A 27,343-nucleotide genomic window follows, 5' to 3' on the forward strand; every position below is an offset into this window, starting at 1 on the left:
CGCCAAGAGCAAGCTGCCGGAGACAACCAATCCTCTAAGCCTGCAGCTTCGGGAGAAGAGTCCTTACCGGTGTCGGAGTCAGCGTCTGTGGCCGAAGAGGAACCAGCGTTCGAGCTCTGCTCTGAAGATAAATTGAATCCTGCATCTGCTGCCAGAGAGGAATCAGTGTCAGCCATGCCCAGCAGCCTTTGCCTTGCTTCCAGCTGTAAAACTCCGCAATCTCCTCAGCAGCGTGGGCAAGCCTTGACGTTCCAGCACCATTTGCCTTCAGTCCTGCGAATCCGCGCTTCACATGCTCCGTTGTGTTCAGGAATTTCACACCTATCGTGTTCAGGATCTGAACACGATAGGTGTGCCAGCTTAGTCCGGGGCTTCCAGCCAAGTCCAGCCAAGTTCCAAGTTTCAAGCCTTGCTCCAAGTCTCCAGTCCAGAGAATCCAGTCTAGTTCGGGGATTCCAGCCGAGTCCAGCCTTGCTCCAGTTTCAGGCATTGTCTTCAAGTCTTCAGTTCAGAGTACCCAGCCTAGTCTAGAACCCCCAGCCAAGTCTAACCTTGCTCTGAGCTTGAGTCCTGCTCCAAGTCTTCAGTTCATCCCTGTCATTCGTAGTCCTGATCCCAGATCCAGTGAGTCAGAGATTCAGCGTCTACGTCATTCCAGTACTGTTCCAGTTTGAGAACTGTTGCCTCCAGCCTTCATGTTCCAGTTGGATTCTGTCAGCCCAGTTGGGCTTGTTTAACCCAGTCTCACATATCAAGGACTTACTGGTTATAAATAGTTATTAATAAAAAATATTCTTTGAGAACCTGTCTGGTGCTTAGTCTGAACAGGACAACTTTTAGCCGCAACCCATTTACTATGGCTGGGTGGATCAAACACTTGGCACACCCCAAGTCCACCAGAGCATTTAAATCTGCTCTCTTATCCTTACCCAAAGTCTGCAATTGCACCCCCACCCCCATGCAGTCATTTCCATTCACCACTGAATTCTAGTGCCCCTTCTTTCCAGCCTGCCTACTGGAGCCCTTCAAGACAGTCCTTGCCCATTTCCCACCAGCAACTGGGGTTCATCAGAGGAGTCCACCTCAGAGGTGTCTGAGCTGATAACTAGCTGCATCGCTTCGGTGGCCACCGCTGCTTTACTTTTGGCAGTGGGAGACTTGGCAGGTTTGGGTTTTGGCTTCAGTGAAGGGGTGGTGGGGCTTCTGGAACAATCTGCGGCTTGGTGACCTTCTTGGCCACACTTAAAACATAATCCCTCCTTTAGGCGACAATCCTTTTCTTCATCCCAGGATTTCCGTGATGATGGCTTTGGTCCTGCACTCCCTTGCAGGGCTGTTTTCTTAATCGGTGGTTGAAATTGACGCTGTATCTTCAGACAAATCTTCTGATTCTCTACCATGCCGGCTAAGCAAGTCCACTCTTTCAGGGTTTCTGGATCACCCCTGGCCATGCATCAGTCCAGGATGTTGGGTTGTAGTCCCATCTGGAAAAATTCCACTTTGAGCGACTCTGGCCAGTCAGTCAAGCTTCCCACCAGGCTCTTAAACTCCATGGCATATTCGGTCACTGAATGGTTTCCTTGCTTTATGTACTGTAGACTGGTTTTAGCCTTCATTTTGGCCAGGGGGTCTTTGAACTGATCCCTCAAGGCTGTCATAAAATCATCAAAGTTCCATAGCTCTGGAGCCCTGGCTTCACGCAAAGCCATCCATTTGGAGGCTTCTACTTTCAGATGAGTGGACACATACCTAACCTTCACTTCACTGGAGCGAAAAGTATCTCCAAAGTCATCCATAAATCCACTCATGTGAGTCAAGAAAGAAGCCAGCTCATTCAGATCCCCACCAAACTTCACCGTTAAGTCACAAAAGGGCTTTGGACTGTCGGCTCGTTGCACCGGACTCAGTGCTGGCTGGATTCACACTTGCCTCCCTGCTGACTGATCTCGCGGAGGAGCCGGCCTGGCAGCTTCCTCTCCACTCAACTGGGAATGCTCTATGTCCCCAAATCATCCCCCGACACCAATGGGGCACTCTTTGGGGTGGGCGCCTTGCAAGTTAGATGACTCACCAGTCCATCCATGGATTCCTTCAGGCTGGCCACTGTGCTGGCCACCGACTGCAGTTTGTGCTCCAGCCTGGTCAGTCATCGATCCACCATCAGGTCCTGGCTTCTAACTTCCTGCTGGCTTGACCTCCACCTCGCTGGCATCCTCTCCGTCCTGTCTCCTACCCCAAACGTCCAGTCTGGTTTGGATTTCCGCAGGAGTTCCTTCTCCAACCTGTCATCAGCATCCAGGGAAGGAGGTCGGTTTGCCAGTTGTCTCTTTGTTTTTGGCTTGGCTCCCTTCTCCTTCGCCTTTCCTCCCTGAAATTTCGCTCCACGACCCCTCGTAGTCATCGAAGTCCCAGCAGTAGCTCCAGGGACTTCCTCTTCTTCCACCACCACCTCCAACTTGGGCTGATCAGCATCCTCCATTTCGTCCAATTAGGACTGTGAGAGAAACGTTAAACTTTCCTCAGAGAAGATAGCTTCTCCTGGTAAAGTTGGAGTTGGTACAGTTGTGGCTTTATGTAGGAATCTGACACGCTTGTCCCAATAATAGTCTGACTCATGCATCAGTTGAAATGCAGAATTCAAATTTATTGAAGATGTGTACAGAACAAAGGAAAAAGCCACAACTAAAGATTCCCACCTAAACTATCTAATTAAAAGCAAGCAAGCAAGCAAGCAAGAACCCCCCTTCACATTCCTTCCCCCCTAGCTCCAACAGCCCTGCATGCCAAGTCCAGATGTCTTCGGTTGGTATGACCTTGACTCTCATCATTAGCCCAAACACCATACTTTCACACTCCTGTTGGATCCCCCTCCTTCTGGTGCTTGACATGCATTGGCTTAACATGGCAGATGAACACGATCAAACGATTTATCTATTCTTTGATCGTGGATTCTGACATGTGCCCTGGAAAATCCAGTTCTCAAAAACCCTGCTTAAACAGATATTTAGCACTTACTGCTTATCTGCATATCAGCCTGAATACTGCTTTTGGTTTAATTGCATGGCATCATTTCATTGCATGGGATTCAGTTTTTCGGGCTTGTGTATGTGGACAAGATACTTGTACTATTCCAGCTGACTGTATGTTCATTTGATTCCAGCTCATCTCTTCCACTCAGCCAAGATCACACATTTTACATGATAAAGTCCTACTGCCAGTCCTAAAGGAGGCAATAGTCTACCCATTGTTGAAGAATTACTTCCAATCACTACTTAGTCAGAAATACTACTTTTTAGGGCAAGATACTGGACAGTTGCTGCCACTGCACTGTACTATGTATGTAGTGCATAATAAAACATAGTAAATAATAAAATAATCATATAAACAGTAACGTTTAATAATTACTAACAAATTTATCATAGTACTCTAATCATAAAACCACTGCACTATTCATTGTATAGACCTTTTGAACAAAATGTACTTTGGACCAGGGAGAGTTCTATCCTATTTATGTCTTCTCCCTCATCCATTCTGTCTATAACAGACTCTTTCTTGTCATTTTTTCCTTTTGTTTTTATGTTAAAGTTTCAGATGTTTTACTGTTAAGATTATACAAAATAGTTAAATTTACAACGGGAAGTGAAATTTATTTATTTCAAATAAATGTTCAAATTATGTTATATGTCTTCTTTCAATGGCAGAACTAAACAACTTCAAAGAGAAGCGAATAGCAGCATTTCGTAAAAATCTCATTGAAATGACCGAACTTGAAATCAAGCATGCAAAGGTATATGTTATAAATTAAGATTGTAGTTGTAGTTGAAGACAGCCTCTCTCTCCAAAATTATGTATACAGTTCAGCATGGGGTTTGAGCTAGAAAATTAGAATATTGTTGATAAAACAAATTATTCAGATGGAAAACAGCAAAACAATTTATGACTATTTCCTTGTTCGCAACTGAATCCCATGGAAGTTATCTGAAATCCTGAAGTTTATTACTTTTTGACATAAAATTAAATGCAAACACAAAGATATTTGCACCTAAATCCCATGGAAATATGTGCTATTTGTATTCCTTATGAATAAGACTCCTTCCACAACTTTTCTCATAATTCACCTTGGCTTTTGTGGAAACTCTGATAGTGACATTTTTGTATGAATCACAAGACTTAGAAACCACCAACAGACTGTTACAACCACATGGCATCACCGTAGCACATAAACCAACTAAAACTCTTCAAAACATATTAAGCAACCCAAAAGACCCAATAGCCCAAGAAGAAAAAAACAGGAGTTATTTACAACATACAGTGCAAAGACTGTAACAGCCACTATGTAGGACAGACAGGCAGAAGACTAGCAGAGCCCATCCACGAACACCAACTAGCAGTCAGAAGACACAATGAGAACTCCTTAATCTCACAACACATGGACAGACTCAACCATACTTTTAACTGGGAAACTGAGCATCCTACACCAAGCCAAATCCAAAAACGCCAGAGAATTCCTGGAAGCCAGGCACTCAGACAAAGCAGCCATCAACAGACACATAGAGGTAAACAACATTTACATACCATTCAAAAGAGACAAGAGAAAAGCCAAAAGGCCAGTACACTCCCTTGCCAGCAATCAACACCCAGATATGCAAAATTCAATACTAGGATTAACACCAGATGAACCATCAAACACCATACACCCTAATCAAGGAACTATTAACTCAGGCAATCAACCAAGCAGCAAACAACAGCCCAATCAAAGAACTCCCAAGAAGAGAACACCCCCCCTACCAACACAAGCAGGGCAAGCCACGGTATATAAACTGAGAGCAAGGCCCACTCCCTCTTTGCACTGAAGATGTTGCCTAGTCTGGCAATGAAACCTCTGCAAGAAAACAACAAGGCTCAGAGAGCACCAAGGACCCCACTGACAAGACTTAGTAATGAAATTACATGGGGATCCCTTTAGGATGGGATAGACAGTTGGTAAGCCCTGAGCCTTTTTTTTGCAGGTCCTGGAATGCAATTGCTGAAAATTGGTGTCATATTTTTTTACAGTGTAAAAAAAAAAACTCCTACTTTCCACCCCAAAATTCTGTCCCCACCCATTTACTGGAACCCTCAGGCTCCTCCCAGTTGTCAGTGTAGCTGTGAGCCACCAAAGTGTTGCCAGAAGGAATGAACTGGTTCCAGTAATTAAGCTTGAAAAATAAGAGGATGCCCAGGGGACTAAAAGATCACTGTTTCCACATGTTGGAAGAAAAAGGTGTCTTCCCCCTTTGGATCCTTGAGCTTGTAGACGGTGTGGGATTTGTGTATAGACATACAGAATCTATTAAATTAAAAGTTGGGTGCACATATTTGTACTAAGGAGTAATGTGTTTTAGCTTTGTCTTAGTGTGTTGTGTGAACCCAACCACTGTCATTTGTAAGACTACTTTATGGCAGGAGTGTGCAATTAAGAGTATTTTGGTGTTTCGAGTGACATGCCAGGGGCTGCTGTCATGGTTCCTGTTCCAATGTTCCTGTTCCAATGTTCCTGAAACATCGTAACAAGTCCATGCCATGTTGGTGCTGATACATGTTGCTGAACAGGAGGGTGCTGCTGCTAGTTCGTACCAGGCAGGGAGATGGATGATGCGAGTGCAAAGGAATTCATGTTTGGGCTATCTTGCTTGGCCAAGGTCATTACCCAGAGATTGCCAGCAACCATTTTGAACACCTGCAGAGGAATGGAGTTGTACTGACAATGGGGGGAGGGGCTTGGGATTGCTTGTGGTTTAATTGGGGAGAAATCCCACTCTTTTGGTATTCTCAGCTTTGCCTGTGAACCTGCATACTATTCATCATTAAATTAGATTTCCATAGACCTCTATGTGAGTCTGGTTGTTGATCTGAATAGGCAGTCATTACAGCTGCATTCTAAAAAATAAGTAGGGTCAGAACAAACCAGTGTGTGAGGTTAGGGCAACAACTAAATTTGATTTGGTTAAAAATCTTATTTAACATTAAATTAAATTTAGATTGGATTAGTTAACATGATGATTCCCCATATGTTTAATAGTTCCTCTATTGTTTGGCAGCAACTTCATGGGAATCCTGGGTGCCATGTTCAAGATCTTAGAGGGTTGCAGGTAGCCCTAGTGCAGCCTTTCTCAACTTTTTGACCCTGGAGGAACCCTTGAAATATTTTTCAGGCCTTGGGGAACCCCTGCACATTCAGGCTCAAATATAGGTCAGAAGTTACAAAATTATTATCTTTGTTCCATGTGTAAGCCTGTATATATGCATTAACAGTGTTCTTAAATTAAAAATAAAGAATGAAATTTACCTCTATAATGTGAAGTTGTTTGAATTTGAAATAATTTTTAAAATAAATCGTGATCTCCCAGGGAACCCCTAGTGACCTCTCACAGAACCCTGGTTGAGAAACCCGGCCCTAGTGGGTCAACTCAGTGCTGCTCTGGCTTACAGCTTTAAATGCTATATAAACTGAGTCACCTGTAGATAATTCAGCCACACTATAAATTCAACCATGGTTTAGTGCAATAGGCAGTCAAACTAAGTGGGGAAATTGGAAAAATCAATCTCGTTATTTTGTTTGTTTGGTTTAAAGACCTTAATCTCCTAACCCAAACTGTTTCTTTTGCCTTCCAGAACAATATTTATCTTGTGCAAAGCTGCATTGACTTGTTAAAGAACAACTGAAGGCATCTTAATCTGACCAGTTCTAGGTGGTAGAGGGAAAGATACTTCTTTAATGCACTCAACAGCCATAATGACCTCTAACTTGGAGGATTTTTTTAACTTGTTTGCTTAAACATCTAACCAGGCTGTCAATAACAATATAAATATCAATATAAATATTGCATTGAATATAATTTTGCTTGAATTGTGACTTACACTGTGTGAATTTCTTAAGCTGAGCGAACAGTGTGTCTGTGGTTAATTGATAAACTGTTACGGCATTGGAAAGGAGTGAGTGTAATGGAAAGTTTGAAAATTACTTTGTCTTGGTGTCTATATACTATGGCCTAAATATTTGAAGCCATGTGTGCAAATAATCTCAGTAAATGGTTTTGCTGTTTCATATAAAAATACTTCAACATTCCATTTCATAGTTTCACACTTCGGTGTATTTTGGATTCAGTATGTATCTTCCTGGATAATATAAAATAAAGGTTGGATTAATAAATCATTAAATAAAATAAATTATTGGCTTGTTCTTGAAGTGTGTGTGTGTGTGTGTGTGTGTGTGGTATCTATATATATATTGTATATATATTTTTATAAGAGCCTCTCCTACTGATACAAGCAACTGGGCAGGTGAAGTGGTTTCTCAGTTAGGTTCTAAGCATTTTAGGGCTTTAAAAAATCAACACCAATGTTTTAAATTGTGTCTGATAGGTCAGCCATGCAGATCTTTTAATAGAAGCATTATGTGTTCCTATGTATTTTTCCCTGTTTAGCAACTTACTGATAAATTTTACACCAATAGAGTTTCCAGGCATTTTTCAAGCACAGCAGCCTTACACAGACATGTTGCACTAATTAAGATGTTATTCAAGCTGAACTAGCTCAGGAAAAGGCTGAAGTTGATGTATTAGTTGTATTTGTGCAAATACTATCCATACTACAGTCACCACTTGCAAATCCAGTGATAGCTGGAGATCAGGGAGAGCTCCCAAACTTTAACCTGGTCTTTCTGGTGGAGTACAATCCATCCCTAATGTCATGTTCACTGTTTCAGTGTATTTCAAACATTGTAACATTTCTCATGCCATGGCGCTGACGCGTGTTTCTGTTTGGGAGGGAGCTGCTGTGAAACCTTGTACCAAGCTCTGTATGTGGAATCAAGACAATGGAATGTGTTTGGGTTATTTTCTCTGTTCAAGGACTTTTCCCGCAGACCATCAGGAACCGTTAGGAGCACCTGGGATTGTGAACTTGGGAAGATTATAAGGGGGGAGGGATTTCATTTGTACCAAGGGTTTTTAGTTTGAATTTGCCGCGCTTTCACCATTCTCAGCTTTCTTTGTGATCCTGCATACTGTTCTTTAATAAATCAGATATCTTTGAATTCCTGCTTATGAGTCTGATGTATATTAGGATAGGCAATCATTACACCTAAGTTCAGTTCTCTTTTTAGTAATAACGTATCAGTCTGTCTTGAATTAAGTTCAGCTTGTTTGCTCTTAACAGGATGTGAATGTTTAGGCAATGTTCAAGGGTACTGATTGATTCCTTGGAGTTGGATGGGCAGGAGCAATCAAGATGGAAGTCATTAACATACAACACTGCATGTAGCATACACAGATACTTCAATTTCATGTAGCTGTTAACCGTATACAGGACAAGATAAAATCTGTGTGACACTATACCTCAGAAGCCTAGATGTTGAATAGTAATTTCCCTATTCCCATCTTTTGGATATATTCTGGCAGGGAGGATTAGAACCACTGCAAAATACTCCCAGAAACCCCAACTATGCCAGACAGCCAAGAAAAATATCATGGTTCATGGTTTCAAAAGCTACCAAGTCCAGGAGAATTAGCAGGGTCTCTTCTAGTTTTGAGGATAGGTTATGCACCAATTCTACCAAAGCAGTACCACATCCCAGTTGGAATCCTAATTGAAATTGATCCACATAATCAGTTTCTCTGCTAGATTCATTGTTATTTGCTTGGATGGTATACAATAAAGTTTCATATTTTCCTGTAAAGTGACAGCTTTGGCAGAAGCTAGAAATATTTCTGTCCTTACAAAAATTATCAAGTATGGAATATACAGTAAAAGAAGTATTATGGTTGTTAAGCACCAGAAAAAAATAGTAACCTTCAGTTGTGAGATGGGGGGAGGATTATTGACACAGTATATCTCTAACCAATTTAATGAATGCTGGCGCTGCGGGTTAAACCGCTGAGCTGTCGATCGGAAGGTCGGCGGTTCGAAACCGCGCGGCGGGGTGAGCTCCCGTTGCTCGTCCCAGCTTCTGCACACCAAGCAGTTCGAAAACATGCAAATGTGAGTAGATTAATTGGTACCGCTTCGGCGGGAAGGTAACGGCGTTCCGTGAGTCATACTGGCCACATGACCCGGAAGTGTCTATGACAACGCCGGCTCCAAGGCTTTGAAACGGAGATGAGCACCGCCCCCTAGAGTCGGACACGACTGGACTTTACGTCAAGGGAAACCTTTACCTTTACCTTAATATCCTTCAGGACAAAGTAACATTCCTACAATCTTATTCCACTTTATGTGTTGGAATTCTAGATCAACTGGGACAGGTAGTTTATTTTTATGGAGCACTAATACGTGATACATTAGCTATGTTGGAAGAATGTCAATTAGCTATCAAAAATATTAATCACATCGCAGCTTTTCATTTTTGTATTGCTGATAAACCTTCAGCATTGTGCAGTTTCTCAGGTTTGCCATGAAGAATGAAGTCCTATAGAAAGATTGATCCACTGAAATGAGTCAACAAAGACAGAATAAGTTCCACATTATGTTTTTCCCAGATTTCATTAACAGCCTTTCCACACTACCGTGTTATGCTACTCACCTATCTTTGAGTCAGCAGAAAACTATCCTGGCATGAGATTTGCTCTTTGCAGTCACTGCAGATCTCTGGCCCCTTTCCTCCAAGAACAAGGCCTAACGATTTAGAGTTACACACTTCGAATCTGCACTTGGATGCTATCAGAATGGAGGGAAAATACTTCTTGAATACTGATTGAAGGAAGGATGACGTAAGCCTGTCTCATGAGCTAGAGTCTTAGATGAAGGTAACGGCAGGAAAAAAGACACTGCCAGAGCATGTTTGTGACTTGTGGGGATACAGCCCAAGCAATTCCAATTCTGCAGGAAAAAAATCATTGTGGGGCTTACAAGAAGAATCTTCATTATTTTACTAGGTTCCCAACTATCTTTGTCTGTAAACTGTCAGTCTCTGTTCAGAGATACATTCATAACCCTGATGAATTTGAAAAAAATATTACTGTTTCAAGTTCCAAGTGAAATTTCTTTCAAGGATTAAAAACTCTTGATTCTTAATCTGGTACAGGCTTTTAAAAATATAATTAAAAGATCTAAAATTGCATTCTTTCAGTGGCTAATGCTGGCTGGCTGCTTTTTTTTTTTTACACCCCCTTGTTTATTTTGTTTCATAACTAGCTTTATTTAAGATGCATATATTTCAATGGGTCAAAAGTAGTAGGAAAACCCCTTTTTCTTTTAATTGTTTTCTCCAATTTGTTAGTGCAATAATAACAATGATCAGGTTATCAGTGTGTAGCGGGATGTTGGGATACTTGCAAAAAGCTGACCACTGCATTGTGAAATCTAGATTTTATTTAACTTTTTCATTTTTTGTTTTTTCTTCCTGTCTCCCCTTTTTTATTTTAACCTGGGAATCTTATAACTTTGTATACTTCAGAAGCATATGGCACACTGTCTACCTTCACTGTTTTTAATACTATTTATTTCTTGTCACAGTTGCCCTTGTAATATGGATTATTAATTACTTGTGATCTTCTAAATATTAGTAAAGTTTATTTTTAATTAAAATGAAATCACATTTTTAAGAAGATAAAAGATTTTATAGAAGATTACAGAAAGCTAGGATGGTGAAAGTACTATACATGTAAGAGTAATTTTAAATAGGAGATATTGTGATTTTGATTAATAGATTTTTTTGAAGTTGATTGTTTAAAAAAAAGATCTAAGGTCATTTCTGAATTCTTGTTAGATTCCAACGATCAACTTTCAGTACAGTACTCTGAAATCAATACAATAGAGTCACTGATTCCAGAGCAAATACGTAAGTATTTTCACTATTTGTATACCAAAGCAGTGGATTATATAATAGTTGAAGGAGAACTGATTGAAACTGGATATTTTTCTAGATGGTTAGACTTCCATCCAAATTTCATCCTAGGATTCTTAGTAGTTCATAGAAACAGACTACATGAGTTGGAAGAGACCTTAGAAATCATATAGTCCTACCCTTTGCCCAGAACAAAAAACTACTAGTACTACTGACAATTCAACTGCTATTTAAATACCTCAATGTCATGACCCCATTGCAAGGCACACAAGAGCCTCACAACATGGATCATGATCACCAGGAAAAGAGGAAGGATATAATCAAATCAATGCTCAACTAATCACCCAAGCACCCACACCCATGAACTGATCTACAGCTTCATAGAAGGACATCACAAGGTAATTCAGATAAGCATCGAAGACACAGAAGGACTCACGCCTTGTGCCCCGGAGGACGCACCTGCACCCATAGGACAAAGACGGCAGCTGGGAAAACGCCCAAACAACCATCACAAATCCCATCAACATCTAAATCTCCCGTCCGGTCAGGGGAACGAGGACAATAGAGGGCGGAGGGCAAGGGGGTATAAAACAGGACACCATGCCCCCACGCCTCCATTCCCATTTTTCGTTCTGTCAAGCATACCGTTCCAATAAACCGGAAACCCTTAATCCCTATTAAGTGAGTCCGTGTCTTATTCAGAGCGAGGCTGACCCTGACATAAAAACGGGAATCGAAATTTTTTTTAACCTAGCACCTATCCAGCCAGCTTGTGAGGGACCCAGCTAGGTATGGAGAACAACGGAGTGCGGCGACATGACCACCCAGCAACCAGCGGCGAAGCTCCCCTCCCCTCGGGCAGGATGTGCCTGAGGTCCTGGCGGCGCGACGCCCAGGTAAGCGTGGGATCCAGCTCGGAGGAAGAGGAAAGGGGGGGAAACACCCAGGTGTCCCGTGGCCCACGGGCCACTGCGGACGAGACGGGGGGATCCTCTCTAGGTTCGCCCGGCACCCCGGAGGAACCGAGGGACGGACCGTCATCCACGGCGGACGGAGTCGAGGGTGAGCAGAGAGTCGAGCGCACCTGAAGGAGTTCGCGGATAGCGGCGAGGCTAAGCGCGCTGGAGGAGAGGCTGAAGGCAGTACAGCTGCTGTTCCAGAAGCTGACGGCGGCGCAGGAATCCCGCGGCGGCAGCATCGAGGAGGGCACTGGAGGTCCGAAGGCGCACCCGGCGGAGACACGGAGAAACGACCCAGCGGACGGCGACTACGGCAGACCCAGGCCCCAGGAGCCCACCTGACGATTGGAGGCGCACCCGGAGGAGAGACGGAGGGACGACCTAGAGGAGAGCGGCGACTACGGGAGAGCCCGGGTCCAGGAGCCCACCAGATGGACGACATCCCACCCTCCCACCCTGTCGATGGGACGACCTGCTCACGAAGAGACCCGGCGAGAGAGGACACCAACACCGCCAGACGCCAGGAGACGAGACGACCCACGCCAGCCCCCACGACGCATGCTGCACAGCCCAGATGTGACCTGGAGCCCGACCAGAATGGCAGCCAAGGACTTTGGTACGTCCAACTGTGACAATTCAACTGCTATTTAAATACCTCAATGTCATGACCCCATTGCAAGGCACACAAGAGCCTCACAACGTGGATCATGATCATCAGGAAAAGAGGAAGGATATAATCAAATCAATGCTCAACTAATCACCCAAGCACCCACACCCATGAACTGATCTACAGCTTCATAGAAGGACATCACAAGGTAATTCAGATAAGCATCGAAGACACAGAAGGACTCACGCCTTGTGCCCCGGAGGACGCACCTGCACCCATAGGACAAAGACGGCAGCCGGGAAAACGCCCAAACAACCATCACAAATCCCATCAACATCTAAATCTCCCGTCCGGTCAGGGGAACGGGGACAATAGAGGGCGGAGGGCAAGGGGGTATAAAACAGGACACCATGCCCCCACGCCTCCATTCCCGTTTTTCGTTCTGTCAAGCATACCGTTCCAATAAACTGGAAATCCTTAATCCCTATTAAGTGAGTCCGTGTCTTATTCGGAGCGAGGCTGACCCTGACACTCAAGCAGAAAGGGAAATCTATTCCACTGCTGAACAGCTCTCAACATTAGGATTTGTGTTTCTGTGTGATTGTTCAAGTGAAATCTGCTTCATTGTAATTTAAGTATGTTGTTTCTTCTCTTCGGGACCAACTCTGAACATTTCCGCTCCATCTTCTACATGACAGCCCTTCAGAAACCTGAAAAAACTGTCATGTCTCCCTGCAGTTTTCTCCAGACTAAACATACCTAGCACCTTCAACTATTCCTCATTTTCTTTTCCTTCTGGACCCCCTACTATCTTGGATGCTCTCTTCTGGACATGTTCCATGTTGTCAATGTTTTTTCTAAAATGCAATACCCAAAACTGGGCATAGTTCTAGGTGTAGTCTGACCAATGATGAATAAAGAGGCACAACTTCTGATTTTGACATTATACTTTGGTTGATGTGACAGGATTACATTTGCTTTTTTTTCCTTGCAGCTGCATCAGACTATTGATTCATGTTCAGTTTGTGAGTCTTCACCCAGAACAAACCACAGTTTATATGCCTTCACCACAGTCACAAAATTCAAAACTGACACTTTAATGACTATCAGAATCCCAATAAGTGACTCAATAATTGAACTTTTCTCTCTATTACTACTACATTTTATATGCTCACTTTCTTATCTGACACTGAGAGACTATATTAACCAATCTAGTGCTGTAGACGAATGCCAAATGCCATCCCAGAATAAATACTGGGAGTACATTCCTAACACATTTTATAACAAATCAATATTTATATTTAATGACATCTCCATTTTTAAATAACTGATGCACAACCAAATGATGAACTAAAGAAACTCAGCAACTCCTTTGCAAAAGGCCTTCTAAGCAAACAGGATAAAAGTCGGACTGAAGGTTTAAAATTAATACAGTATAGTAGTACCAGAGAACTCCTGGGAACAAAAAGTAAATAAGAGGAAAGAGGAGAAAGGATGATAGACATGAACACATTACCTACTCCAAGGAACAACAGCCTTAAACTTGTGCTGTCTTTAGCTGAAAATAATTCTTCAGATAGCAAATAATAGCATCAAAAAAGAAAGATGGGAATTTTGTAGTCATTTTGCTGTTCTGTTGCAGATGATGCATTAGCAAATATGTCATTCAGATTTAAACGTAATGGAGTAGTACCCTCCTTGTTACAGGAAAGGAAGGATCATGCTTGCTTTCAAATATCCACCATCCCTCCAGCAGTGTATCTGCAAATATTTCGAAGAGCACTACTGTATTCCATGTCTTTCAGGATTCTCCCCCTTCTCTGCCCTAATTTCTCACATTTACTCAAAAGTCAGCCTTCACAGCCAACTGTCCAAGTGTGAAGGCATAAAACATAATGGGCATAAGTGGCCTAGGGATGTAAGCAAGTTAAACAAAATGGAAAATCATCAGTTCTGTCAAGGACAACTTAGATAAACATTCCTCCACAACAACCAGGGGCAAGCAGAGGATGACATTTTTATTAACTCATTCATGATTCTTCAGAGAGTGAACAAACCAAGTACATGCATAATTTGGAGAAGCTAAAAATGCACCATCAGCAATCTGTTCTATCATTATATTTTTATCCCACCTATTTATTTTCTGGTCAACTCAAGCCAGCAAATATACATAATACTCCTATTTTTTTACAACAACAACATTGTTAGGCTGAAAGAGACTGACTGGCCCAAAGCCACCCAGCCGGCTCTCAAGCCAAAGTGCGGCCCAGAACTCACAGCCTCCTGGCTTCTAGGCCAACACTTTCACCACTACACCAAAGTGGCTCTCTACAACCAAATTGCTCGTAATGTTAATTACTATGACAGCAGATCAAGAACAATTTACAAGGATGCTCCACCCTCATTTTTGTTACAAGCTACTCAGCTGAGCTTGGAGGCTGCTTTCACTCATAAAGACTTGCAGAACTGGCAAATAATAAAGGTGGGATAAAAATTAAATAAATAAATAAATATTCACCAAAGATTGATTGATGCATTTGAGTCAGCATTGACTCCTAGCAACTGCCTGGACAAGTCCCTGCAGTTTTCTTGGCAAGGCTTTTCAGACGTGGTTTGCCATTGCCTCCTTCCTAGGGCTGAGAGTGAATGACTGGCCCAAGGTCACCCAGCTGGATTTGGCCCTGAGGTGGTACTAGAACTCAGTCTCCCAGTTTCCAGCCTGATGCCTTAACCAAACTGGCTCTCCCATATAAAACCAAATAGTCATTTTTACTTTGTTTTAATCTGCCAGAGGCCTTGATTGGGTAAACTATAAAAACTGATCAATTAATAACATTAATAGCAACAATTGATTTTTGGAGATTGGTTTTGAACACTGAACCACCACAACATATTCCAGTAGCAATGTAGCAGGTGTACTTTAGTAAGCACTTAGGAAAGTTCCTCCTCCAGCAATAATTATTCCTATGTTTAAGAAAGGCAACAGAGACATCCTGCCATTTATCACCCAACTACTCTACTAAGCACAATCAGTAAAATCTATGCCAGACATCTAGACAGGAAACCATCATACTGGCTGGACTCAGAAAACAACATAGCTAAGAAATAAACCAGCTTCAGAGTCTGACATAATACATTTGATCAATTAAGTTATCTAGTGAAGAAATGTAGGTAAAGCCAAAGTCTACTCTATATGCAATGTTTATCAAATTTAAGTGTCCTAACAGTCAGGAACCACGCTGAGACAAGGAATAGGTCTCTAGTGTTTTATTACTGCTACATTAGACAGAAAATCCTAACAAACTGAAGAAGCGTGGGAAAACCCAGACAGATAAACCCCAAAAGGTAAGGCGGGTCTGATCTGTGTCTCTTTGAGTGGCTGCTTAACTCCTCAGTACTACGCATGCGTTTTCCCCCCTGGATAGGGGCCCCCTCCTGCTCACCATCAGAACTCATGACATTAAGTCTTCCATCAGATCCCTAGATACAAACTATACAAACTCAATACGAATGCTGTCTTAAACTAAGATGTACCTCAGCAGATCATTTGTCAGAACTCATGCCTACTATTATGAAAGAGGTTAAACATGGATGTGTCTTTGACCTTTTCTATTTAACGTTTATATCAACTGAGTAGTTGAATGTTTAGCTAAAATGGAATTTCATCCATTTAAAATCACACACAGGCACATAGCATTATTGATATATTCTGATAATGTAATTATTATTTCCCATTCACTGATAGGAGTGAGGCACTGCAGATCATAATTCTTTTTGTAGTGAACAACAATTGCAAATAAATTTTAATTAAAGATTCTGATTTTCTCTAGAAGGGTGAAAAGGCTTACCTAAATTGTTAAAGAAGAGTATATAGAGTACATGATATGCCTTAAATCTCTGGGGGTAATCTTTCATTCAATGGGTAAGCATAAAACCCATACAATTTATGTTATCAGAATGCCCCAAAGAGCATTATACATTCCAAGTTGCTCAGTTTTGCTACTGACCATAAATCTAGATACCAATTCATGATTGAGTAAATTAGGACAAACATAGATATGAATATTTATGACAATACTTTTTGAAAGCATTCATTCTGCACGCTTTCACTGTTGTGCACATTGGTTGTAAAATGACTTCTAGTAGGATTACTTATGACCAAAAATAGATTTATATTATAAAGCAAAGCATGTAATACCATTAATAACTTTCCCAATATCCACATTTTAACAGAGAAGGACATTTTGATCTATATGACTGATTCATTGGTTTTATTTCAAAAGGGTTCATCTTTCACACTCTGCAGGATTTACAAAACCTACTGGTTCTGTTTATTAAGCACATAATCTAGTGATTCCTACTTATTTTGTGTGTCTTCTGTTCCTGGGGGCAATCTCTTTTGGGGAAGATGGGCAGTGATGAAATTTGATAAACAAACAATTCTGATCCCATGCCAGCTCTTCTACTTGGGGCTTTCCTTTCCCCCTTTTACTACTAATACAGCAGAAGCAGCAACAGAACCGATTCTATCATTATTTCATGTGGCACATTCCATTTCCTTTCAAAATCTTAGCTCACATTGACTTCAATGAGGCCAGTTGTGTCAGCGCTAATTCTCAGCATCCGTTGTAGCTCTAGGCCAGTGTTTTTCAAACTTGGCAATATTAAGTATGCTGGCTGGGGAATTCTGGGAGTTGAAGTCCACACATCTTGAAGTTGCTGAGGTTGAGAAACACTGCTCTAGACGTTCTTGTTCTTCCTTTCCTATTCCATTAAGCTGTCTTGGTTAACCGAATTTGCTCAAGGTTTCTTTGAAGCAGTAATACCAGGAGGCTTCTATGCAGCACTGCTCTTGCTATGCAGGCATTTTCCTTTTGTTTGCCGTCACCCCCCTCCTCCAACACCACCGAGAAGAGACCGCCTTGCAGTGTGGGGCCTTCTTCCCCGCTTCGTCGGCTGTCACGCCTCCACCCCCAGGCACCTTTTCCGCTTTCTGCTCGCTGGGCTGGTACACCTTTGATTGGCAGCCTTGACACCCGCCCAGCGCACGGCCCTCCCGAAGCTCTGGAAGCAGCGAGGGGAGGAGCGGGGAAGCGCTCGCCGCCGGCCCTGGGGGAAGGCTCATTGATTAATGCATTAATTACAGTGCCACGACTTCAGTCAGCAACACATCGACGCAAGCAATACGCTTGCTGGGGATGCCCTCTGGGAATCGGTAGACAATTTCGGATCACCTACTTTGGAAAGGAATTCTTTTGCCGCTTTCGACTATTTTTCAAAGACTTAGAAGTTGGACGAAAGAAAATTCGGACAAGGGCTCGTAACTGCCTTTCCAAAGTAGGAAGATTTCTGGGATAGCTGCGCAGGGTACCGCAAAGTGGTGAGAAGTGAGTAGAAAAAGGAGCAGGTTTTTCTTTAGAAGGTTGGGGCGCTTGGGATCGGAGCCCCACGTTTATTTACGGTATGTGGGTAATGCAGATTAGCTTGGAAGCAGGGGCTCATGCTTGCCCCAAATGTGGTATAAAGCGCTTTCACCACCCCAGTAAAAATCAGAGCGCTCCCTCCTTCCGCTGCGGGATAACCGAGCGTAGAAGCGATACTTCTGCTCTTGTCCACGTGTCTCGTTGCGTGTCAAGTCTCAGCGGGGTGCCGGTGCTGCTTTCTTTCTCGAAAACGAAAATGACAGCTCAAATTCCTGACGCTCACAGCTTCACCTAATGGGGCGCAGAGGGTGGGGACCGAAGGGCAAGAACGTGCATCTGGGGGCTCGCCGAGGGAGAAATGACTCACTTCACAGAGGGACCCATTTCCCGCATGAATTAAAATAGACTGTCCCTCCCCAGGAGACTTATGAATAAGTATTTTTATTTCAAGGATGAGCTGAGAAGCTGAGTCTGTTGGGAGGACGGAAAACCAATGTAAGAAACGGAGCGCCTAAGACAACCTTTAGTAGGATTGTCGGTTTGGTATGTTGGATTAAGCCACGCACCCACCCCCGCCGCCACACTGAGGCCGGCTCGAGGGCAGGTTTCTGAAAAGACTTGTGATGCATGGTAATCTTGGGAAAGTATCCCTGGGAATAGCTCCACGCTGAGATCCAGCAGCGCGCTTTCTGAAGCAGTAGCCCGCACTGTTGTTGTAGGAATCCTAAAGGCCGACAAATGCGAGGACGCGCGGGGAGGGAAGTCTGCAAGGCATGTTTCAACTTCTAATTGCAGTTCGAAATGCACTTAGGATTTACTTTCCATTTAGTATGCTTTTAACAGGTTTGTAAATACTCTTGCACACTCGTCTTGCTCAACTACCTGGTCTCCGGGAGTCCGAAAATTTCCTCTGGCTTGCAAAGAGCCTCCGTGCTCTGCCAAAAGCGGCTGGCCGGACTGACGACGTGTCCAATTCTCAGGGTAGGAGGAGTGCCGAGGAGAGTTCCGTGAGCTGTACTTTAGATAGCTGGTAGTGCCTCCCCCACACTTCCAGCTTCCAGATCAATATTCCCTCTGCTCCATCAGGGTTAGGACTTTCCCTACTCCTGAGTTAAAGTACTATCCACCATGCTTAAGTCAACAAAAAACTATACTGCCAGAAATGTACCGCCCCTCCTCCTCTGCCGATCCCTTTCTTGCCTCTTTTGGGTGCTTTCTTCCTGCGAAATATTACTGTCCTGACTTTGGTTGATTCCTTTGCTTGCTTTCTTCTTCTGCAGCTGGGGGAAAAAATCATTTGTAATCACAGCACTCTGGAAGAAATGGGGTGGGAGCATATCAGTTGTTTTAATTAGTGATGTTATCAAAGTAAACACTCAGAATCTATTATTAGGTTTTTATCCTTTTTCTTTTAAAAAATGGTCAAACCAAGGTGGCAAACTTGTCTATGTGGTGTAGATGTCACCAAGTCACAAACCCTACCAGATATGACAGGTTACCTAATCCCATCATGAAAGGCTGCTTGCCAGCCCTAATTGTTAACTTAACCCTCCCCATGATTCCATTGTCCTCTGGTAAGTGTGGGTCTTGATTGCACTGAAAATCCATTATTTTGAAGGAAACACTATTTTGAAATAAAGTTCTAATAGAGTTTTATTTTTGTTTAGTTTTGAAAATTGGCACCTTAAATGTAGGAAAAAGTGCCTTTTAAAGCTACTGTCTGCTTTTCTGTCTTTTCAAAAACTTAAAAACACATATTTTTGCAAAGTTACCTGGAAACAAACACGCCCTCCAACAACCAATAAGAAAAATGAACATACTGAGCAAGCCCTATTTTGAGCTTTTCTGAAGGAAATTAAAAGCTAGTAAAAAAAAAAATTCAACACTCTACATACACAAAGCATCTCTTTGTCATTCAACTCTTATCTACCAAAGACCCTTCTTGTCTTTGGCCAAGTCCTCTTGGAGCTTTCTTCTAGATGAACCTTAATGGTGTGCAAGATAGGCCTTCAAGATAGGCCTTCAAATTGTAAATGAGAATAATGTGAAATGAATTCCCACTGTTTTCACATTCAGTTATTCTCTGAAATAGTTCGTTCTTCAGAGTTTCTCAACTAAGGACTTAGGAAAGGAAATGTCTTCTCTAAAATATAGAGAGTTTTTTGATGTGTCAGGTTTCATGCTTGGTGCTGCTGCTCACAAAGCAGGCAAGAATGTATTTCAGGAAATAGTAACTTTTTAGAAATAACTATTATACTCCTATAAACTCACTCTATATCCATATATTTTACTGAGTATTTGGAAATGTTTCAGCAAACAGTTCTATTAGAAGTAACTCTATACTCTTTTATGGTTAATGGTTTTACCAATCAAATTCCCTGATTTAGCTTGTGACTTCAGCATATTTCACAAAATCTGTCAGATTAAACAAAATCTTTTTAAAATTAGTCTGTTGAAGAATTGACATTTCCAGTGCCTCATCTGTTGTTTGTGAAATAGCATTACTATGCTAGATAAATTGTTTTTGTCTTTGAAAGGTTAATAGTCATGACAGCATGCTTTAATTCTTCATTAAGTCACTTTGACAGATGTGTAATATTGTTAATAAGTCTCTATTGTCTTGCCCCAGACTTCCTAACTGGGGGGCCATTTCACTAGAATTTGCTGTTTTAGCAGTTATTTATTTAAATCAGGAACCTTCAAATAATGTTAGAGCTTTATTTTTTTCTGCTCTTTGCACTATTCCTTGTATTTAGTGATAAGCTGTAAGAGGTAAAAGAACCCCATTCTTTTCTGTCATATGTTGAGTGTGATAGTGCCACTATTCCAAATAGAGACTTATTTGTCTCTATTTGGAATAGAGTAATATAGAATATAGTAAAAACTTAAGTTATATGTTTAAAACAATAGAAAATATTTGTTCATGGCTGAAAATGTTTACGGATTTTTTAAAACTAGGTCTGTATTCACAATCTTTTATATTTAGCATGTTTTACATCACAGATGCTTTTAATGATGATTTTATACACTCTCTTCTGTTTCTTTGCAGTACTCTGCATCTTAGACAAATAGCTTCATTAATACAGATCCATGATATATATTTCTGAGGTTTATTGTATACTTTAATAGTAACTTATGGTATAACTTTTTTACATTAATCAACATATTAGGTGTTCTAAAAAATTAAAATACTGTGTTTTGCAAATCAGTATATTTCAGGTACTTGGCTGGGTTGAGGCTGGTTCTGTTTAGCAAATTTCAGTCTGTTTGCTTGAGGTTAATTGATATCATGGATACAGTTACTGTCACTGAAGATTTGGGAGCAAGGTTATCTTACTGGCAGAGTGCATAGTTTTGTGCAGAAAGTCCCAGGTTCAATTTCTGCATCTCGAAATAAAAGATTTCTCGTAGAGAAGACCTCTTTCTTAGAACCCAGAGAGATGGATCGGTTTATACTATGTGTTTCTCAACCTTGCTGGCTGGGGAATTCTGGGAGTTGAAGTCCTGAGGTTGCTGAGGTTAAGAAACACGGCTGTAAGGTAATACTGAAATACTGAATACCCTTATAGATTGCATTAACTTCCTCTGATGTTTTTCAGGCAAAGATCGGGTGGTAGAAATGGAGTTTTATGACCCTCAGATGCTTGGAATTATGGTCTTTGGAGGATTCATGCTTGTCTCAGCTATTGGAATATTCCTAGTGTCCACCTTTTCTATGAAAGAGACAACTTACGAAGAAGCTGTGGCAAAACAGCGCAAAGAGCTGGAGAAAGCCAGTCAGCATAAGATGGAAAAGAAAAAGAAAGAGAAACCTGTGGAAAAGAAGGGAAAGGGGAAAAGGGGGGAGGAAAAACCTAATGGCAAAACACCTGAATCAGATCTGGGATTGGATGTTTCTGATGGTTTTAAAGATGCTAGTCATGAACCAGTTTTGGTCATTGAACCAATAGTCTCTCAGTTACCAGTTACATCAGTTTCAGCTGCTCCTCAGGTAGAAAAGTCAGACCCATCTCCTAAAGACAAGAAAAAGAAGGAAAAGAAGAAGAAGTTGGAGCCAGCTCCTAACCTCACAGTTTCTTCTCCGGAAAATACACCTTCAAAAGATCTGGTTTTGGATGGGGAACCTAAGGAGGTACCAATAAGTGCTTTTCCAACATTGAGATCTCAGCAGCACAGCCCATTTATTAACTTGGTGACTGTCAAAACATCAGAAGATCTTAGAAACCAAGAAGAATTGAAACTCGATAGAGAGTCTAAAAAGAAAACTACTGCTAAAAAGAAGAGAGACTCAAGTAAGTCAGTTGCTGCAAATATATTAAAGCTTATAGACAGAATATCTACATATGTATGAGTTACTCAGTTTTATATTTTTTATTTATGTATGATTGTAGATCAAAACCCGCTGTTAACAATATTTTAGCAGGGTAAGAGAATTCCCTAACCAAGAGGCAGCCACCATTCATTTTAGCTCTCCATATTTTTCCATCCTCATTTCTACCATGTCCCTATACCAATTCATACGTTCCTTTTTTTCCCTTAAATTTCTCACTTTTCTCTTTTTGAGGATCTCATCAACAACATCCAGCAACAATTTTCCTGATCTTCCCCTTCCTTTCAATCCGTTTACTTCCTTTGTTTTGTGATTTGATTCCTGTTCTTATATGGCCAAACTTCCTCAACATACTTCTTTTGTACCGGCCATTCACTTTTATATTTAATTCACATTTATTCAGCACCTATTCATGCTTGTCCCTATCTCTTCTTGCTTTACCATAAGTCTCTTCTTAAATGACCTATTTATACTGCATTCAATTTGCTTGTATGTATTACCTGATATATCTAACTCTCATTTCCATATAATGTGGTAGCCAGAAGCATGCTCTTATATGTAGCAATTTGAATTACACCTGGAAATAATGTAATGTTTCTCTTGACAAATATTTATTCCTTGCAACATACTAAATACTGTCAGTTAACTTTTTACCAGTTGGAAGAAGCTTTTTGCCCACCTTAATTTTTTTCTATTTTCCTGTCTTCAGTAAACATTCTGCCAAACACAAATTACTCTCTTTCCTCTATTTGTTTACTCAATTTTCCCTCTCAAACACAACCAGCTTGGTCTTCAGTACATTAGTATTCAGATTGAATGTGCCTTTGGATACCAGAACTAACCTCAGATGATTTTTTTCTGATACTGAAGCACTTTTTTTGTTGATTGGATTGGTTGTTTTTTCCCCCTGCTTCTAAAAAGAAGGAAGGGTGTGCTGTTACAATTTAAATTAAATACAGTAAGCACTCCTTTGTTTTAGCTCTTAGAAAAGTTCAAGGATGAAAGAGGGAATTAGAGGTGATAACCCCAAGTGACTAAGTGAATTGGAGGTATAAAGGAGGGAAGGGGAATTTTTTGTCAGTGTTTTCTTTTCAGAAATTTAATTTGCCAGTGATTTCTTCCTAAGAGGCCTTGGGTACGGGGGCATTGTGAGGATGTCAGTCTGAAATTCTTTTTTTCAAACCACTGAATTTGGAAAGGAAATAGTATTGAGAAATAAGCCCGATCCTATTTGAAAGGATCAGAAACTCCAAGGGAAGGAATCTACTGTAAGTTGGGTACAGCAATCCAGGGCTGCAACTGGAGGGGGGGGGGCAAGCAGGGCATGTGCCCTGGGCGCTGCACTGGGGGGGTGCCAAAATGAGTGCTGGGGGGGCAACAAAATGGGCACAGAATCCATGTTTGCCCTGCGTGACACAGACCCTAGTTGGGGACCTGCAGTAATCAGCTGTAAAAAAAGAGGGATTAAAAATCTAGATGGCTGAAATGGAAGGGCCCACTATGGAGGTTCCATTAGCAGGGATCCTAGATGTCAGTTTAAAGAGCAACCTCATAAATCAGTGCATGGAATGGAGGTTTCTAGATCCTCCTCAAATCACCTCACAGCAAGGAGATCCTGAGGATTAGTTAGTAATATGGTAGAGGTTGGGGTTGTAGATTCTAGATAAGATAGTGGGCATCCATGAAATCCTAATCTCATGGAGAGAGTGCTATCAAACAAATACATGTTTTTAAAAGATGCTGGAGAGATGAGGAATAAGGCTCCTATTCCCTTGTTCTCTTTTTATATACCTTCATGTAGTGAAAGTTCCTATCTAATCAAAAAATGACAGTGTTCTTCTTTGACATAGATTTTATGGCATTTTGTAATGTTAGAGAATCATTTTTTTAAAATGTAGATTTAAAAAACCGATTTGACATTTGATGAATAGATAGATAGATAGTTTCCCTCCTCCTTTTTTTTCTTTTCTGTCAAGTGGGTTGTTGGTTTTTCTGTTGTTTTTCATATATTTCTCTTTCTGTTTTTTCCTTTTTTTGTATTTCTGTAAAACTTGTTAAAATAAACTTTTAAAAACTCAAAATGCATGTGAAAAACAGGGGAAGTCTTTTTGTTTGTTTGTTTTTCTTCGATCCCTGGTTTCATGTAAGCAAGGCCTTCACCTGAGTTGGTGTCTACTGAAGGGTTGTTGGTGAAAGGTCGATGAAAAGCCGAAATAATATATAGATACCAAATAGGGAGGGTATTGGCAAGGTTTAGTCCAGTTAGGTTGGAGGTTCAATAATAGAGCGCATTGGTGCAGCTTGTGTGTCCTACTGCAAGCAATAAGGCATGCTGTTGAACCTTTGAACAGAAGGGATGATAGTTCTAGAGAAAATTAAATAGCTACTCTTTAATTTGTTGGTATTGGAACAGCTATGTACTGTGTTATATTAAGCTCTTTTAAAATTTCTTCTTCCAACTGCTAATCTGTGATATTTCTCTCTCAAGGGGTTTGAAAGAGGTTTGACTATTTTTATGCTGCTTAGCACTGAGGCAGCTAGCTGTGTACAGTTTTGCTGTTTGTTCATTTCAATTTCTTTATATGAATTTTGTGCAAGAGGTCATTTTCAGGTATGCTTTCTGGTTCACACATCTACCGGAGGCTTTAGACACCTGATCCTGAATCAGTGAAATCAAAGGGTGGGGGGATCCACTGACAAAATCCCTTTAATTATTAGTACTGATGTGTGCATATTTCTTCTGTGCAATGTTTTGGAAGCAGAGCTCATAGCTGTGTACTAGGAGGAGAGGGCACCCTAGTGAATATAATGCAAAAAGATATATAGATTTTTAAAAATGTTTGATTTTTACATGTTCATTAACCTGAAGCTACATCCTGCATTGGATGCCAGGAAAGTTCCTTTTAAAAAATTACTTTTAGTGTACTAAGATGGCATGGCTCTCTAGTGTTCTGCCTTCAGGAGCCTGTGCTGCCTGCTTCCAGTTTGACTAGCAGCACCACAAGTGAATCAGCTTCCTGAGAGTTCCACCAACCAGTTCCACCAAGCAGTTTTAGTCAGAAAGAGCCCAGGAATCATAGAAACTATTGGTAGGGTGGATCCAGTCATTTGGTATCTCTTGCAGGGACTTCGGCAGGAGCAATGGATTGCAGCTGTAGCCATAGGAAGGGAAGGGATGACTGAGACAGTGGCAAGTTCTTGTGCTGGGGCACAAGAAGCTTCTTCATGCTACAGATTGGTAGATGCCAATTGTTTCATTTCCTGGTGGTACTTTTATATTTTCTTAATTGATTTGAAAACTAAAGTGAAATTCTTTATTTAATTTTTTAGCACAGTATATTTTGCCAAGTGTGCTGGGTTCATGACCTGTATGTATGTCACATGTGTGTGGGATAGAAGAACGTCATCCTAACCCTAACTAGGAATCTTATCAAAATGTGGGAGAATCATAGAGTTGGCCATATCGGCAAGTGAGCCAAAGTTCATTCTCTGTGCAGAAATCCAAATAAAAGCATCCCATTTCTGTTTGAACACATCCAATAAATAGGAATTCAGTGTTATATTCCCCACAGTCATAGTTTTCTCAAAGCTAAAACTTACCCTCGAGTTTCAGTCCCTTTTTTAAAGATATAGTTTCCAGGCACTGATTGTTCTTAGAGCCCTTCTGTGTATCAGTTCCAATTTCACAGAATTTTTCTTAAAATGTGATGTGGGAACTTGAAACTGTACTTAAAATGGGTCAAACAATGCAAAACACAGTGAAATGTTTACTTTCTGTGACTTGGAAATATATATCTATTGATTGAGTTTGTCTTGTGTGTACCTTAAGATCAGAATTGTTGGGGGGGGGGTGTCTACTGATGCAGTTTAATTCCTGTTCTAATTATAGTTACAGATAATAATACAGACCAAGGCCCAGCCTTCACCATTAAGGGGCACTCTCTATGTCAGCCTCCTGGTAGTAGGAAGACTGAGGGAGAAGTGCAAGAGGGAGAAGATCATAACAGGACTCTTCTGTTCTGATATTAAAAGTTCACAATCCCTGCATTACTGTTTTCAGTGGAAGGCCTTCTATGGGCACTATATCATCTGAGGTGAAGAAGGCTACTATCACACTGGGCGCTTTCTCCAAGTTAGAGATGCAATAAAGAAACACTCTCTACAGAGATAAGACTGCCTCCCTTATATAAGAGCACTTTGTTAATATAATTTTAATTCTACTTTATTTTTATGGGGTTTATTTGATTTGTTTTATTCTTGCTGTAAATCATCCTGGAAGATAATATTCCAATAATGAATATAGATATAATTTTCAGTGTGTATAGGCTTGATTGGATCTGAGTCTTCTCATTTCAGTGAACCTCAGCATGGAAAGAGTGAGGGAATACATGTTTTAATGGTTAATGCATTTAATGCATTCAGGTTCAGGTTCCAATGCCATGAGCATAATAACTGAAGCTGAAGTAGAGTCTGAGGTCCCTTATGGAAATATATTTCTTACTGTCCAGATCTTTTGAGATTTTCTAGAGCCCATTACTGAAAAACAGAATTCTTAAAGTTGTTGACCTAGGCCCTCATCTAGAATAGAGTGTGGATGCATGGAATTAAGCTCAAACCTGATTTTTAAATATAGAAACGTTCATTTTTTAAATTAAAATAGAAAAAAAGTTCATTTTTTATGGGCAAGCAAACAGATGCTTTGATTTGAATTCTTGCAGGGACCTGGGGTTTGAAAATGATGCATTCCAATTGTATGGTTTATATACATGGAATGAGCTTTAAGATATGTCTGTGCGTGAGAGGCTTGGGGCATCCTTCCATTATCCTAAGTTCAGAGAAGGGTAATTCTCAGAGTTATGATATCAGAGTGATAATATTATAATGACATCTGGACATTTTTTAATATATGGACTGAAAAGATCATGTGAAACTGATGGCTGCCACCTGCTCAGTTGAATGCTATCCACCTTTCCCTGAATTGCCAGAATATTATACTAGCATTGACTTCTCCAAAATAGTCATCAAATTAAGATTGTTAAAAAGTGAATAGATGTCAGAGATTTCTGAAGAATTAATAATTGGCCATTCATTTATATGTTGAAGTTCAGACTAATATATATAGAAAAGATATGTAACATTTGAAAGATAAATAATGTTAGTGATTCAGCAAGCCCCCACCCTCTTAACCTTCCAGAAAGC

General features: G+C 41.0%; 2 protein-coding genes across 3 annotated transcripts in view; both read left to right on the forward strand.

Annotated features, from left to right (window-relative positions):
* SNX5 (sorting nexin 5) overlaps nucleotides 1–7,228 on the forward strand; it is a 53,127-nt gene extending 45,899 nt beyond the window's left edge. The window contains exons 12-13 of the mRNA XM_063298624.1: nucleotides 3,702–3,787; nucleotides 6,655–7,228. Of these exons, the coding sequence (XP_063154694.1) occupies nucleotides 3,702–3,787; nucleotides 6,655–6,705 (137 nt within the window). The 3' untranslated portion in view covers nucleotides 6,706–7,228. The remainder of the gene's footprint in view (nucleotides 1–3,701; nucleotides 3,788–6,654) is intronic.
* A 14,205-nt stretch (nucleotides 7,229–21,433) lies between these two features.
* The window catches only part of RRBP1 (ribosome binding protein 1), a 76,851-nt gene continuing 70,941 nt past the window's right edge, over nucleotides 21,434–27,343 (forward strand). For both annotated transcript variants that reach the window (XM_063298625.1, XM_063298626.1), the window contains exon 1: nucleotides 21,434–22,106. In XM_063298625.1, the coding sequence (XP_063154695.1) occupies nucleotides 21,434–22,106 (673 nt within the window). The remainder of the gene's footprint in view (nucleotides 22,107–27,343) is intronic.

The sequence above is a fragment of the Candoia aspera genome, chromosome 3, assembly GCF_035149785.1.
Source record: "Candoia aspera isolate rCanAsp1 chromosome 3, rCanAsp1.hap2, whole genome shotgun sequence".
In the NCBI taxonomy this organism is placed as follows: domain Eukaryota; kingdom Metazoa; phylum Chordata; class Lepidosauria; order Squamata; family Boidae; genus Candoia; species Candoia aspera.